The 16,936-nt window shown below is 27.2% G+C and overlaps 1 protein-coding gene across 1 annotated transcript in view; it reads right to left on the reverse strand.

Annotated features, from left to right (window-relative positions):
• Positions 1-16,936, reverse strand: part of LOC107452990 (cell adhesion molecule Dscam1) — a gene marked incomplete in the record, with an annotated part of 286,344 nt that overhangs the window by 50,651 nt on the left and 218,757 nt on the right. Inside the window, 2 exon segments of the mRNA XM_071184722.1 lie at positions 11,865-12,158; positions 13,748-13,933. Coding sequence (XP_071040823.1) covers positions 11,865-12,158; positions 13,748-13,933 — 480 coding nt within the window.

The raw sequence follows: 16,936 nt of genomic DNA on the forward strand, positions 1-16,936 counted from the left end.
GTTTATGAAAAAAGCCCATTATTATATGTCATGTTCGCACCATTGAATGCTGTAATACCATCCATTTTATATATTTTAGAGAGATATATAATAAAAACAAATTACCATAACTGGAAGTGATTAAGTTCTCTTAGAACTTTCGCTTTAAAATTACGGTAAAATAACCAATATCAGTCTGTCCATCCAATTAACCGCAACATTTACGGTAATGAACATTTTTTTACCTTTACGGTTTTGAAACCGTATTTGATCGGCTCGTTAAGACATAGGACAGTAGAAACTCTTTATGTAATGAATGAATGAATGAGATAAACATTGAGGTGTGAACACTGAGTTCGAACTCCCTTTCAGTCGGTCATGAGATTCATCGATTAGTCTTTTCTGCTGTATAATGTAGTCAGTTGAAAGGAAATAAGTCGCTTCATAAGTTGGGCTTAGTTGGCGCGAATAAAATGCTGATTGTTTAACCGTATTAATTAAACAGAGTTCGTAAGCAATTTTTCTCAAATTTAACATTTTGAATACCTTTTTTATGGTTATTCAATTGTTTCTGTTGAATATGGTAAAATAACAATTAAAGGAATTACTATTTAACTTTTATCTGAGTTTCTAACAGGTTTTATTCTATTTTTCTTTAGAAATCACTAAAGAATACCATTGTAATTAGACGGTTATGCATGCTGAGTTCTAAATATAAGGACAGGAGTTTGAGACGGACTTAATGACGTTGCTAATGGAGTTATGTCATCAAGTAGTAAGATAAAATATTTCAAAAATCTGAGGAATTTCGGACACTTGTCATTTAAAACTTTGCAGTATTTAACGATTTTATACATTAAACCCTTTTCTCTCTCTATATCTTTTTTGGTATTCAATTAGATCACATCAGCCTTTTCATTTAGAGTGTAATATTTATTGAATTACTCGAATATTTACATGATATTATGAAACTTAGAATGGCTTTTAACGTTACAAAATATAAATTCTAATCAAAACTGTTCTTCATTTTAAGGTGAGAATGAATAACTTTAAGTTATAAAAATGAGATTAATGAGCAGGCAAGATCTCAATCTTAAGAAATTTTAGTTAGAGTAGTTTTTTAGAAAATGAAATTGTAAAGTATTGATTAAAGCCAATACCCTCAAGACCTTTTGACACATCGATTGGTCTGTCATTTTGAGTGAAAAAAAGTATTGAAAGCCGTCAGAAAATGGTAAAAATTACAGTATATCTTGCTCTATGACAACACCAGAAATACCTATTTTTACTCAAGTGCTTTGGTTACGATTTTTTTAAGAAAATTAACAAACTAACAAAAAAAAATAATAAAAAAAATCCCAGTTACAAATGGACGCAGGATAAAATTTCCAAAGTACATTTTTAGTCCGCTAAACGCGTAAAAAGTAATTAAAATTGAGTATGTATTGTTGTTAAAATATAGGTTTACGGATGCACAAGCTATTTTTTAATAAGAAGTTGTGAGATCCAGATCTACCGAAATATTGTAAAATTTACTGTATTCCTGTCTCTACGGAAACATCAAAAATCTTGGTAATTTTTACCAAAGTGTTTTTGTAATGATTTCGATACATTTAACAATTAAATAATGTTTTATAATGTGATAAAATTTGGTAAATGAGGTAAAAATTCGTAATTTTGTCATGATGCCTTAGATAATTACATAAAAAACTTTCATTTGGTTAAATTTACTTTGTTTCGTATTTTATTTTCTAAATGTGTGGTAAAAAGATTTATAATTTTGAAAACCAGAATTTCGGATAAACTGTTACCATATGAATGTAAAAAATGCCTATTGAATATGATATATTTTCGTTTAATTAACCTGGATAAGAGTTTACTTTTAACCAAAAATGTGATTACTGTGTAATTTTACTGAAAAATTTTCTCCTTATTTAGAATATTTAACTACCCTAATGGTCTGAGGTCTAACCTTTGAATACTCTAATTAATTTGTTCAGAGGATTGCGGAAACAGATTAAAAAGCATTTCCTCTCTTTTTTGAGTCTCAATTATAATTTTGAGTCTCAATAGAGGCTAAATATGAATAAGTTTTTAAAAATTTTTGGAAACGAAATTTTAGGTTACAGAATCAGACGTACTTATTCTGAATAAACATGCCTCTTTTTAAGAACAACTTTTGTTCTAATGATCGGATTTTTACACACTGGAACTCAATATTATTTGCTAAAGAGAGTGACATCAAATATGCTGATTAATAAGTGTAGACGATATTACTATATTTTAAGTTACGAAGTCAGACACAAAAACGTACTTTCCCTGAATAAACATAAGCATTTTTCGATGGATTTGGATTTTTGACCCCCAAAAGATAAGGAGTAGCAGCAAAAGGAGAAATATGGTCCCAATAGTTTGGCCACGACATTGCTCCAAAGTTTTATCCCTTAATGTTAATTTCACCTTTTTTGAGTGTTTTGCTATAACTCGAGAACTTTTTAAGTGAATTAAAAAAATTTCACACTCAACTATAAAATTTGTTCATCAAGCGATAATTCCATACAAAAAATAACTTTCAGCATGACAATTTTATTTAAGAAAGGTCAAAAAAATTTGAATTGTAAGGCATACATTTTTTTGCTTAACTTTTAAAAACGTAATTTTACATGGCAAAGGGCATAATTTGAGCGAAATTGGCTGAATGGTTCATGAGAAATTGAATTTCAAGGGAGCCATTTAAATTTTTTAAAATGGTGCAAAAAATTTTAAATCTTTTAAATCAATTTTTTTCACCAATGTTAAATAAAGTTATAAAATTAATAGATATTTACTGAAAGTTATTTTTTGCACGGAATTATCTTTAGATAAACGGGTTCTCGCGATATAGTGAAATACGGAAAACGTAATATTATTGTTAAGGAGTACAAACTTTGAAGCGCTCTCCTGACCAAACTATTGGAACCATATTTCTCAGTTTATGGCTACCCCTATATTTTGGGAGTCAGAAATACGAATCCGTCTAAAAAAAGTATGTTTATTCAGTGAAAGTTCGTTTTTGTATCTGATTTCATAACTTAAATTATCGTTTGCATTTATTAATTAGCACATTTGAGGTCCCCATCCATTAAGTTTGAGTCTCAGTGCATGAAAATTTGATCATTAAATCAAAAGATATTCAAACGGTTCGTCGTCTTTTTTTGCGAAGTGCACCTAAAAAGTCTAGTTTTCTAGTTCATTATTAAAATAAATAACAAAAAACAAGAAATATTATAATTAACTAATTTTTCATGTAACTGTTTTTATGTAAGAAAATGTTGTAGTTATGCGCAAAAATCTTTTTATTAAATTTTTTAGTTTCAAAGATGGTTGAAATATTAAAAAAGTCTTAAAGGGGAATTAATATAAAGGAGTCCAAACTATTCTCTGCATTTCTGATCTTGAAACTGGAATTAGTTTTTCTAAATTTCTGATAGCTCAAATATTCTTAGGACTTTGAATCCTTATTTATCGAAAAAAAATGTTTATTTTGAGAGAGTAAGTTTTTGTTGTTATTGTCAGATATGAAATTTTTAAAATATCATTTTCACTAAATAATTAGCATATTTAAAATTAGATCTTTAAAATATTCAGTGAAAATCCTGTCATTAGGGATAAAAAGGTTCAGGAATTTTTTTTCTCAATTTTGGGCAATTTACATTTATTTCTGTTTTTAAACATTTCTTCAGCTTTTTTATTACATTTTGAGTAAAACCTTAAAGTTTCGGTTAACAGTAAAATCTTCTATAATTAAATATTTTGTTTCAGCTATAAAATATACCTCAGAAACAGGAGACATCATATTTATGGGAAAACATAAGGTATCTGTTTTATAGGATGTTTTTTCAATTTTAATTGCTATTCAAAGTTTGAAAATAAATGCCCTTTCCTTTTTAGTTCTTTCATCTAGACTTGTGTGTAGATACATCGTAAACTTTTTAAAAATTAATTAAACGTTACATTGAGAAAAAAAGTATGATCAAAGCGACTGGAACATGTTAAAATGAAACGTGATTCTGCCTCTGTGGGAACACCAAAAATCTCGGCAGTCATTAATGAAGAGTTTTGGTAACATTAACGCTACAGTTAGGTATTACAGTTTGGTAAAATTATCAGTAACAGTTTGGTAAAATTACTGTAAAATATTGCTTTGCGATGCTAGTTAAGATTTTGTAACTGTGGTAACATCTGGTAATATTATCATGATATTCAGGTAATATTATCATGATTATCATGAATGGCTTAAAAGCCCTTTATTCGAATTAATTTACTTTTTTGTTTCATAATTTTTACTAAATGTAAGGAAGTAAGAAATATAATTCATAAAGCCATATTTTCTGGTAAACCGTTGTCACATAAATAGTGTAATTCTCAGATATTTTGGTTTTAAAGAAGAATTATATTTTTATGACTCAGAAATGTCTTAAAGATACAGTACAATAATTTTACCAGACTTTTTTTTTCATGTACGAAACATCCAATTAATATTTTAAAATTGAGTAATTTTAATCTATATACAATTCGAAATATTTAAGTTTAAAGAAAATATATATAATTATTGGGATAATTATTCATTTCCAAAAGCAAGTATTAAGAAATCTTCTATTCATTAGTATGAAATTTAAAAATCAAATAATATATTTATGAAATAAATGTCTTCTGGCCTAATTTGGCTTTTCATTTATAGGAATGGTAGAGTAAGGCTTATCTTTGTGACCATTTATCTCAGAGCTTATAAAATGTCCTGTACAATTCGATGATAGCGGATTTGTTTAATCCCAAGTAAATAGTGCCCGCAGAAACTTGTTAGAGCTATAATCTTCTAACCTGAATAAAGTATTTGCAAAGAAGATTACGTTTCCGAAAACCGGTATTAGTTTGCGCATCATTAGTGTTTTCTTGCTGAAAAGTCGTTGCAAAAGTGCAGTCTTTGGCGCAAAACCCAAACACATTAATCACTTTATTCAAGAAAGTCTGAGATTTTAATTACCTTATCGCTGAGTTAGTCATATTTAGAATAAATTCTCTTTTAAAGTTCAATTTTCACCGCCATAAGCACAAGATGTTATAAAAATTGAATAATTTTTAATGTTGAAACTGGTTAATTTTCTGTAATATGAATGTGACGACTGTTTGACAGTATAAAGAATATTAAATTAAATAAATAAATTACTGCAATACTGTGAAATGTATTTATATTTAAATATATTAAAATTAGAGCATATTTTTATTAATAATTTAAATTTTTGGTTTACACGAAGTAGTTATTAGTACATCATCTTCTTTAACCTAAAATCGTAGCACTATATGTATAAATTATAAATCATTTAGGGAGCATTTTTATACGACAAAGAATTACAATCTAATTAAACTCTAATTTTAATCTTAACATCGAGATTGAATATTTCATTACAAAGTTCGAATAATTAATGAATTTAATATTGAATTACAGTGAAATTACAAATTAACGTCTTTGAAATTGAAATGTATCTAAATATATTTCCATGTAATATTGATTTAATCGTTGAGTTTTTTATTAGAATTAAAAGTTTATTTACTGAAATGACATATTTTACCCCTTTTATTAACAAATAAATTTACTAAAAATCTATTATATATTAGTTGTTTAACTTATTTTTAACATAATAATTAATTTAACTATTAAAATAAGAAGAATATATATTCTAGCCTTAAACAAGATAAGTTTCGATTATAAAATATATATAGACGGAAAAACATGACATATTTACGAAAGAAATATTGAAATACATAATATTTACTTAATAAGATTTTATAACAAGCACTTAAAATGAAGTTGGAATAAAGTTCAAATGAATAAATGATGATAATTATTTTTTAATCCTTTTGACTATAGATTTTAAAGGCAATTCATAAAATATTTTAACTCAAAAAGTTTAACCAAATTGCGTGTTCAATGAGAAAATTATAAATTTTTATTCATTTAGTCAATAACATATTTTTCAAATGATTATTTTTATGAACAAACAGTGCAATATATATATATAAATATNAAAATCGTCAGCGGTCGCCTAGCAACACTTACTGTTGCCAAGGCCATATATATATATATATATATTTGTATGGCATTTTATGCGATCAATTCCTGAAAACAATTATATTGAATATGAAATGCAAAAAGTAAGGTATGTATTATTTTTTCAGACTTATTTTAAAGAATGATAATTTGATCACATATAAGCTGCAGGTAATTTAAGTTTCAACTGAGTTTTCATTTTCATGTTTTAAGTAATTTACAATCATTCTAAAACTTTTTTTTGAATTTGTTTCTTAAGTTCGTTAAAAAAAAATATTTTTTTAAATTTGGTACTTTCACTTTATTAAATGATTTTATTTGTCTGACTATCAAGATTTTGTGTCAATCACTTTCTATGAGAAGAAAGTTTAGAACATTTGCAGTTTGTTTTTGTTGAATTCATACGTACTAAAAACTTAAATAAATATTAACTTGTGACTCGACTCACAAGTACGAAACTGTTTTGAAACATTGTTTTAGGCAAATATACTATTGGATGTTTAAATTTCAAGAGTATCAAGAATATTTAAAACAAGAAGGAATGTGTACATAGCTTACATATATATATATATATATATATTTTACTTGGGTAAAATATCAAAATAATAATGTTTAGTGGAACTTTTTAGATGTTTATTTTATATCTGTATTCTACCATGCTACTAAAAATATTTCTATAAGAAATTGCTTTGGAGGTACAGCATAGCATTGTTTATAGCAGAATAACTCATATTGTAAGCAATTTAGAACATTACTTCTATCAAAATATTGGAAGTTTCTTTAAATTTCATAATTTATTCCCATTATCTTACGGACAGCAAGCTAAGCAGAAGTTTAAAAAAATTAAATAAAAATTTTAAAAAATAATAATTTTGCAATTTAAAAACTAAATAAAATTTATGAATATTATGGCACTACTCATTTGAAATTTATAAGACTATGCAAGCAATACATGAACTTGGAAATTTATCACATACCAAGAGTCAAATAATTCAATGCAATATAATTTTCATTAATATGGACGGTAAAACGAAACTCAGGGAATTGGTTTTTCAATTAATTTAACACATACATCGTTGATGGATAAACCAATGGGAGAATGTTAATCATCCTGATAGGTTTCCAAGCATCAAAAGAATGCTCATTTTTCAGAAATCTATCGTGAATTTTGAGAAAGACAGGAACATACAATTATAAGAAAAAATTAAAGTATTCCCACAATTTCATATTTTCATGATTAGCAACATAAATATGGAAATTTGGATAATATTATGCGCAAGCCGCTTTTACCTCCAATTCAAGCTCGTACTCATTGATCTACGAGGGTTACTATTTATATTTCTGGCCTAATAATGAAAAAACAAATATGTAGGATCGAAATTGGTTTTATTGTTTTTCAAAATATTCTCCATGATTATCAATACTTTTTTGCATGCGTTTGAACCAATTTTCAAAGCACTTTTTCCAGTCCGATTGAGGTAACTCCAAAACATGCGTTTTGAATGCATCAACCGCTTCTTCGGGGGTCGAAAATCGTTGCCCACGCAATTTATTTTTGATGTGTGGGAATAAGAAGAAGTCATTGGGTGCCAAATCAGGGAATTTTTCCAATTCAATCCAATCAGGGTATACCAATTTTTTACAGTGCTGTAGTATGGCGCTTTATCGCTGAATAAAGAATTAAGTTCATCGAAGCACACTTGTCTTAACAATACACGTCGAAAGTTATGAAAAATAATGGCACGAAAATGTTCACGATTCAATTCCATTTTTTGAAAGTGAAGAACTTTTCAATTTACTGTCAACAACACAAATGAAGCTATAATGGTAAATCGTCTTCTGAATTTAAGTTTAAAAATATCAAACTTTCGATTAAAATCGTCTGCGGTCGCCTAGCAACACTTACTGTTGCCAAGGCCAGAAATATAAGTAGCAACCCTCGTAATTAGGCTTTATACCGCCGTTGAGGACAGAGCCCTAGTCTATTATAATCATAGCTTCAACCACAGAGCTATTGGGACTCATTTGTTTTTAAAATCAAACTCTTCCATAATTAAAGAATTATTATTTTTTTGTGTGCATCCACTCCTTAGACAAATATATGCATAAAACGTCACTGTGATTGATTAATTTACACATTAGGTTCTATATAATCTCTTTACTAATAAAATAAACAGTAATTCTATAATCTATTTTTAAATGTGATTCATTAATAAATGAACTTTTCCATCAGTTGGTTATTTAGACAGAGTACGAAAATGGTTTCGGAAATTACGATCGAAATTTTGTCGAAAAATCAAGCATCATTTGGGAAGAAAAACATGATTTACATGATAGTTCTTTATGAAAGATAAAATGGAAATGTAATTAAATTTACAAAGTAAGTTTTTTAATAGGTTTTGGAAATAATTTCAATATTTTTAAAAAGGAATTTACATTTAATTTTGAAAAGATATTTCTTTCAGTGTTCTTTACAAGAATTTTTTTTTGTAAAAAAGGAAAAAACTGCCATCAATTAATGTTAAAACAAATTTATTTCAGAATTTTCAGACAGGAGTTTTTAACAAAATCCTAATTAATGCGATACATTTTTCTTTTCTCTTTTTTTCAGAGTATAGCTACAAGTTTCATGCACTGAAAACTATTTTTTGTACTTATTATATGGAATTTTAACTGAAGAGCTTTTAATGCATTTTTTAATAAGTTCTAAAAGCTATTTTTTTTCAAATTTTGATTAATATAATGTTGAAGAACAAAAATACTTTTTAGTTTAAAGTCCAAGTTTATGTAAAATTGCATTTTAATTAATTTTATTACTTCACAGTAAGGCTTAATTTTTTTCATTGAATTTCAAAATAACTATGATTTTTTTTTTCTAGTCAATGTATTCTTAATCATGATTATTCAAAAAAGAGCAGTATTTAATAACTAATATTAAATATTACAGAAATATTTATTTGAGTTTTAGTTGGAATAGTTCAATGAGCATTATAGCATTGATGTCTGATATAAATTTTGCAAAATATATATTACTGTAGCATATGTTTTTAACATATTTTTTCTTACAACGCTCCATAAGAATGATTTTAAGAAATTAATTATAATTTTATTTTGCTTCGAATAAAAAGTAAAATGTTTTCCCTAAGGATTTGATAATTCAATCTGCTAAAAAAATCAAAGTGAAAACTAATAACTATCATGCAAATAGAAATTTAGAGGATCTTTTATTCAAAACTTAATATTTTTTTTAATTAAATTTAAATTTGCTATATAATTTTTTGGATTTACATCACTTCGTTAAATTGTATTTTTAACTGGGTTATTCAATAGTAAAAATAAAATAAATAAATAAAAGGAATGAATAAATCATAAAATCAATAAAAAGTTTAAAATTTTCATATAAATATTTAAGACAACCAACAATTTAAAGTCTTTGATGGACAAGAAAATTCTGGTAAGATTACCATATTGTATGATAATAATATTGCCGACCAGTCTGTGTAGGGGGCAGGGAACTGTCCTTGCATCAGAAAGGTTCTGGGTTCGAATCCCGGGCAAGGCATGGATGTTTCTTTCCCTCTATCTTTGTTATAAGTCCTTTCTCCTTTGTGTGTGAATGTGACCCGCCCTATAAACGGGTTGTGGTAGTGTGACGTGGTCGACGCTGTTCCACCGCCGTGGCTTCGCCACAGGTGCCCACTGGGTAACGAAAAGAAAATTAGCAGTTCTGGCACTTTCTGTGGCCAATGGACAATAGCTCCAAGTGCCCGCCATTAAAAAAAAATGATAATAATATTTCTGGCAAAATAAAATATCATAAATCTGCTAAGTAAAGCGAATATATACCGTATTTATATCATTCATTTCGCAATGCTTTGATGGAAATTCTGGTTTTTAAAATTATAGCTTCTTATTACCTAACATTCAGTAAAAAAATACAGAAATGAAAAGTTAATTTTACCTAGTAAATGGTTTTAAGGCCACGCTCTAAGCTTTTATGATAAAATTAAAATATGAATAACCGCATTTACCAAAATTTCAAGCATATTGTAAAATCATATTTTATTTTTGATTTTGTCAAAGTACGTCGTTCATAATTACCGAACTTTTTGGTGTAGTCCTAGAGCCAGAAATACGTAAAGTTTTACCTTATTCTGGAACTTTTAACCATACTTTTATTCTCAAGGTATAGATTAACTAACTGTTTTAAAAATAAGCCTACGGTTTTTTTAAATGAGTGAATTTTATACAAAACGAAGTTAAATATTAAAAAAAGGGTGTGGTTTATTAACCCTGAAGCCTTATTCTACTTACCTTAACCTTATTCTACCTACCTTAACTTTATTCTACCTACGTACGTCACAGTACGTAGGTAGAATCTTTTATATTTAAACATATTTTATTATGCTTTCGTATGGCCGGCTTTCTATGCTAGTCAGTTATAACTAGTTAATAAAAGTTGTTATAATTAGTTGCTCTTATGCTTTTTAATCAGCTTACTATAGCACTAGTTATATTGACACATTTATGGGGTACATTACTGTGTTTATAATCATAATGAGCCATGCAAAGGGAAATGTGATATTATTGCACTGTAAACAATTCTGGATCAAATTACGGAATGAAGAACCGGAGTTTTGGGAGCATAATCCACAAAATCTGTTTTTAGAGTAAAGTATGACACCATAATTTGTACAGTAATATTTATTTAATTTGATTAATTCGGTTATTTTACGGTAATTAATATTGTCAAAATTGCGGTATAAGATTTTTTATTTCGGAATATGTTGCTGTAAAAAGTAATTTTTACTGTAATTTCGTCTGGAATTTTTTTACAATGAGAAGGTTGGATTAAACGCAATAAATGTTAAAATCGATTAGATAAAGAATAAACTGATTGAGATGAAAATATTTAAATATCACAGCAATTTTTGAATATAATCAATATGCCAGATCTCTTGTTGAGATACTACTAAATGAGAAAAAGGAGAATATTTATTTTCTTATCATAAAATTGATTAAAAATTTCTTAATGATCATAAAACTTGTTCTAAGTGAGCCTCAATTAGTATTTTTTGTTAATTAAATAAACATTTATCCGTGGCCATTTGTTATCGTAATAGATCTACACTGTAAAATCTTCCGGATCAAATTATGGTAAAAAGCACCGGCATTTTTGATCGTAAAATCCATTTAGCATTATGGAATCTATTTACAAATATAAAATCTGTTACATAACAAGAAAATCTGATATATCGTAACTTGCACAGTAATAATTAGGGAAAATCACTCTAATTAAATAAATATTATTGAAAAAAATTGCAGTGCAATATTTTACAGTAAAAATGGATTTCACTGTAAAACGGATTATATGGATGATGCACCCTAATTACCGTTACTTTATCCGTAATTTTATCTGGAAGTTTTCGAATTTTCATTTGAAATTTAAGCAGTGCAACTGAAAACCTAGAATTTTCAAAAGTGCATTATCAGTTTTATTTTCTTTTTGAGCATGTTTTTGTAAGTTAGTTAGCCAAAATTGTATAAAAATGCACTATTGACATTTCCCTTGCATCACTTCCGCGTGTAAAAACTGTGACTGACCACCGCCCATTCTTCCATACTTTTAGAGATGCATATTTCTAGTTTATGAGACACATTTTCTACACATATTCATACAATACATCAAAGTATGAAAGCCCTTTCTTTTAAAGAGTAAGAATAAGTTTAAAACTTAAAATTACTTTTGGACACAAAATTATAATATTACTTCAAAATGAATAAAATTATTACTTACCTCCTGAAAGTGTCAGTGTTGCAAATTGATACTCTGCTTCAGTTGTACCGGCGTCATTATTGGCTGTTATCAACAACAAGTAATGATTCGCTGGGGTCAAGTCGGTAACTGTCACTGTTCTTTGTTCGGGTAACACATTGTTCGACAAGAGTATCCACTCTGGCTGATTCACTGGCTTGTACTGAATGACAAAGAAATTGATTGCGCATCCTCCACTATTGAAGCTTGTTAAATGGATCATGATGAATGTTGAGTTGATTGTCAGGAGGGCATCCCGCTTTGGTGCTACTGGAACTGAAAGAAAGGAGAATTTTTATCCAAAGAAGTACCCCAGCTCTAATTACAAAAAATCGCGATATTTGTAATTTACCAATATTTAGTGCATGTTATGTGATATAAATAAATCGGAATTCACTTCATATATAATAGTCTCAAGTTTAATTACTGATTCAAATAATTAATGATATCGAATGTAAAAATAGTGGAATGTGCATGTTTTCGAAATACTCACCTGATTTTAGCCATTTGATGAGAATTTTTTTAAAAATACTCTAACCACAGCTTTAAATTAAAAAAAGAGAGACATTTATAAATATAATAATTATAAATTGATATTGACTCCATAAATGATTTCAATTAAGGATTTAAATATTTACTGATATAGAATGTTAAAACTATGAAATCTTCATTTTTTGAGTTATTCACCATATTTTATTTATAGTTCGTATTTTAAAACATTCATTGTAGTATTTTAGTCAAAATTCTAGCTTCAAGATTGAGTACTTATAGAAAAAACTGATTGTAAAAACTGAATTTTAGAAAGTAAAAACAGACTGTTATGTAATTTTGAAAATGCAATTTACTTAAAAAAGTAAAATGTAAATTATATATAAAAATTTGAAAAGCAAATTATTTGGATATATCGTTCCCCATCCAGTTTTTATACAATTTTGCAAAATAAATATTCAACAGTTAATATAATAAGTCACAAAAGTCAATATATTGAAATTAAATAAATAAATATTAAATGAAAAAATAGATAAGTGTATGAAAAAATAGATAAGAAAATTGTAATACGGCTGGCAATCGATGCATTCTAGTTAATTGCAAAGTTTTATATATTTATTTGGATTATTGATCATAAAATTTAAACTCTCCATGCTCTGAGTCGCATTGTGAAATTGTATTGAAATTTTCCAGGTGCACACTGTATTTTCCATTCATTGACATGGAAAAAATGTCCTTTCTTTTCTTTTTTAACTGTAGGAAAACATTCATTTAAAAGTTTGGAAAAAGTCGGAACAAACGCTCTTAGGGTTAAATGCAGCTTGCTCCAAACCATATTTCTCTTAATTTATGTTTTTCTAACTAGAATAATTTTCAATTTATTTATTTCAAACTTTGACCAAATGATCACAATGTAGTTTTCTTTGTACGTACAGACTGGGTTGACTAGTTTTGAGTAATCCTAGAAAATGTTTTATTTCTTTTCAAAACACTATCATTTTTTTAAGAAAAAAATAAAAAATCCTACGAGCAACGGAAACTACATTCAAGTAATTAAAAAGAAACGGAATCAAATTTGGATGATTTGTTTTCATCATATGAGCACAGCAAGTTATGGATAATTTAAAAAAAGTAGTAGTAAACATTTTATTGTAAAAGTTCCATTTTTTATTTTTTTATTTGCGCTATGATAAAAATAAAGGTCAAAATATGTACAAAAAGTTTTAAAAAAAATGTGAAGTTGTTTCCGATTGCTGCAAAATTAATAAAAAATTCTTCGTTTTTTACGGATTTCTACTTTTTTTTACCCTTAAACAAGACCATTAGACATGAACATATATATTTCAATTCTCCGAAAACAATATTTTGTCACATACCCGTTCCTTCAGTTTGAGCGGACACATATTCACTTCGTGGTCCTCTTCCAGCAACATTGAAAGCTATTAAATAAAACTGATATTGCATTCCGCATTGAAGACCATAGAACACATAATTATTTCGTTCTTCGGAAAGCTGCACTTCTTCCCAATCTTGAGAATCAGACTTTTGATACAGGATGTAACCTGCAAGAAAAAATATAACGCTTAATATTTAGTTCTTTTAACATCTTAAAAATTTATATTTAGAAAAATATATATTTGTTATAGAATTTTTTTCGTAATTTAATTTAATTTACACGACATAAAACAAAACTCGTAAATCACTTTGTATTACATATTGATTAGTTTGTTTATAAATAAAACCAATTTATGATAAAAGTAAGTAAAATACAATTTCGAAACCAATAGTAATTTGGTGACTATTTATTTGATAATAAAAACTGGACTACTCTAGATTTGTTTGCTAGGAGTTTTTGTAGCACATACTAAGTAACGCATTATAATTTAGAATTTTTGGATTGATTTTTTTTCTTTTTCTGCAAAATGCATTAATGCAAAATGCATTAATTATATCAAAGAAATAATTTAATTTATTTTGGGAGGCATAGAAAGAAACTATGGTAAAATCCCAGTACTGTAAGTGTTTCCGGTAAGAAAAAGAAGATAAACTGTGACTAATAAAATCCAAATATACGGTATTTCAACTATTCATTCGGTAATTTTTCCGTTCATATGATAACGGCTTACGGCAAATTCAGTTTTATTAAAATTATAATTTTCATTGGCAGTAATAAAAATGGAAAGCTGGAAAGTAAATTTAACCGAATAAATGGTTTTTATGCCATGCTAAGCTATCATGATAAAATTAGCATGATAACTTATCACGAAAAAATTACCAAATTTTACTACAATTACCACTTTTTATTACATATTACAAAACTGCATTTCATTGTTAGTTTTACCAAAATCATTACCTAAGTACTTCGGTCACAATAACCAAGATTTTAGTTGTTCATTACGTGTTTTAGTTGAGTATAAATATCTGGTTGCCTTGTGTGCTCACGTGTCCAGAATGTGCAAAGGAATGTGCAACATGATGTGCTCATCAATGAAGAACAGAAAAGATATTACATTTGAGTGTGTAGATATTTTAAAAATAACAAAAACACACTCTTTTGACTAATCAACAATTGCTTATGCAAAGTTTCGCATTAGTTTGAAATACATTCCATACCCAAGTTTCGAGCAAGTTGATGGTGAGCCAGTTAGAAATGACTAAATTGCTGACAGCAATACGTAATACTGTAGAAGATCAAGAAATTAAAAAACAATGGCTTGCATAACAACAAAATTGAAATAACACTTTCATTACAAAATATTACCTCATTAATAAAAAAGTACTGAAGGTTTTAGGCAATGTTAGAAATTGAATGAAGTTGAAAATAAACAAACGTTTGGAATAAAATATGGCAAAATAGCATTTTTTTTGTAAATCAAAAGTTTTATTCTTATTTCTTTTAGTAAAATGAGTTACACACGGGAAGTAATAATAAAATGAATTAAAAAAAACGTTTTAAATAAAATATGAAGAAAAAACTTTTACTCAGTTAAAATAAATGTTAGTATCAGTAAACAAATGCAAATATGTAATATAAAAAATATTATAAATAAATAAATAAATAAATAAAAAATCTCCTATTTTAAGTTAAGGTAAAACTTTTTTCCGTTAAATATCCTAATTTCAACAATAGTTTAATTTTTTTTATATAATTTTAAATTATTTAGTTATATTTGGGGAACATAAATTTAATTCGTTAATATTCATCAATAATAAATTAATTTAATTCGTAAAATATTCGCTTAATGTTAATATTGAAGCCAATTTAATGCTTCCTCCTATTCTTATTTAAAACTTGTAGTTCTTTAACTAAATTAAAACTCGATAAAGAAATGAAAAAAAAAGTTCAATTATACAAAATAAATTTTTTCGTTAATAATTAATTAATTTAATTCGTAAAATATTCGTTTAATGTTAATATTGAAACTAATTTAATATTCATATTTAAAACTCGTAGTTCCTTAAACTAAATTAAAACTCGATAAAAAAAATGAAAAAAAAAGTTAAATGATAAAAAAAAATATACTTTTTTAATTTAACTTTTTTTATAAATTTTTTTTATGTAGATTAATCTATTAAAACTTTCACTGATGCACAAAAATTTTCGAAGTTTACTAAAGGATTTGTCCAAAACCTATCTTATCTTAATCAATTTTCATACGACAAAAACTTCTGCAGTCTCTTTAAATATCAACAGTTAATACTATAAATTGTTCAGAAAAAACTCTGCAAAAACAAACAATTACTTCTCAAAAGGGATTATGAAAAATACGCTCTGCATTAAGTTATTTTCTTTATATTTTTTTGTAGAACTCTTTCAAAATCTTCTTAGACAACTTATGTGCAAATCTTTTCAAGCAATTTTTTTCTATCTCATCCGGATTTTTTTAACGGTTTTGAAGGAAGAATAGGAGGAAAAAAAAGATTTGTTCGAAATCCTTTAATAGTTTCAGAATTATTTTTTTCTCTTCTAGTGCTGTAGAATAGAATTCTCTTCTACGTAGAATTCGAACAGAATAGAATGTGTGCGGAGAAGAGAACTCGCATATGTTCCTCTTGCAGCATTATCGGTCTACGGATGCAGTAAATTGGATTTTTCCTCGCGCTTAAGTGACTTCAGTTCCAGATTTCACATTATTTATATTTTCTCTCTCGTTTTACGTACATTTTACGAACGTTTTATTTATTTATTTATCCCAGTGCTCACCAAACTCCAGTTTATGTTTTCACCCCGTTTAAACAGCACAGCCGTTGTTATAAATAACGCTTTCACGGTTCTTTGAGCAAATTGTTTGCGTCTTTTAAATTGCGTTGCCAAGAGTAAAAAAGTAGATTTCTTCTTTCCACTTCAAACAATGAGACCTGTTTTCCTGTTTTTCCTCTCTTTTCCCGTACGACATATTTTTCTTTACGTGCAGATGATTCGGGCATTTCGCCTGAGGTACCTGTGGTAGACGTGAAACTGAAAAAAAACTTGTTTTAAACAAAATATTTAAAAATGAATACGCATTTTTTTCTTCTTGCTGTTGAATTTCTTGACATTTAAAGTATTCTGTTGTATTCTATGA

Source organism: Parasteatoda tepidariorum, chromosome 8 (genome assembly GCF_043381705.1).
Source record: "Parasteatoda tepidariorum isolate YZ-2023 chromosome 8, CAS_Ptep_4.0, whole genome shotgun sequence".
NCBI lineage: Eukaryota > Metazoa > Arthropoda > Arachnida > Araneae > Theridiidae > Parasteatoda > Parasteatoda tepidariorum.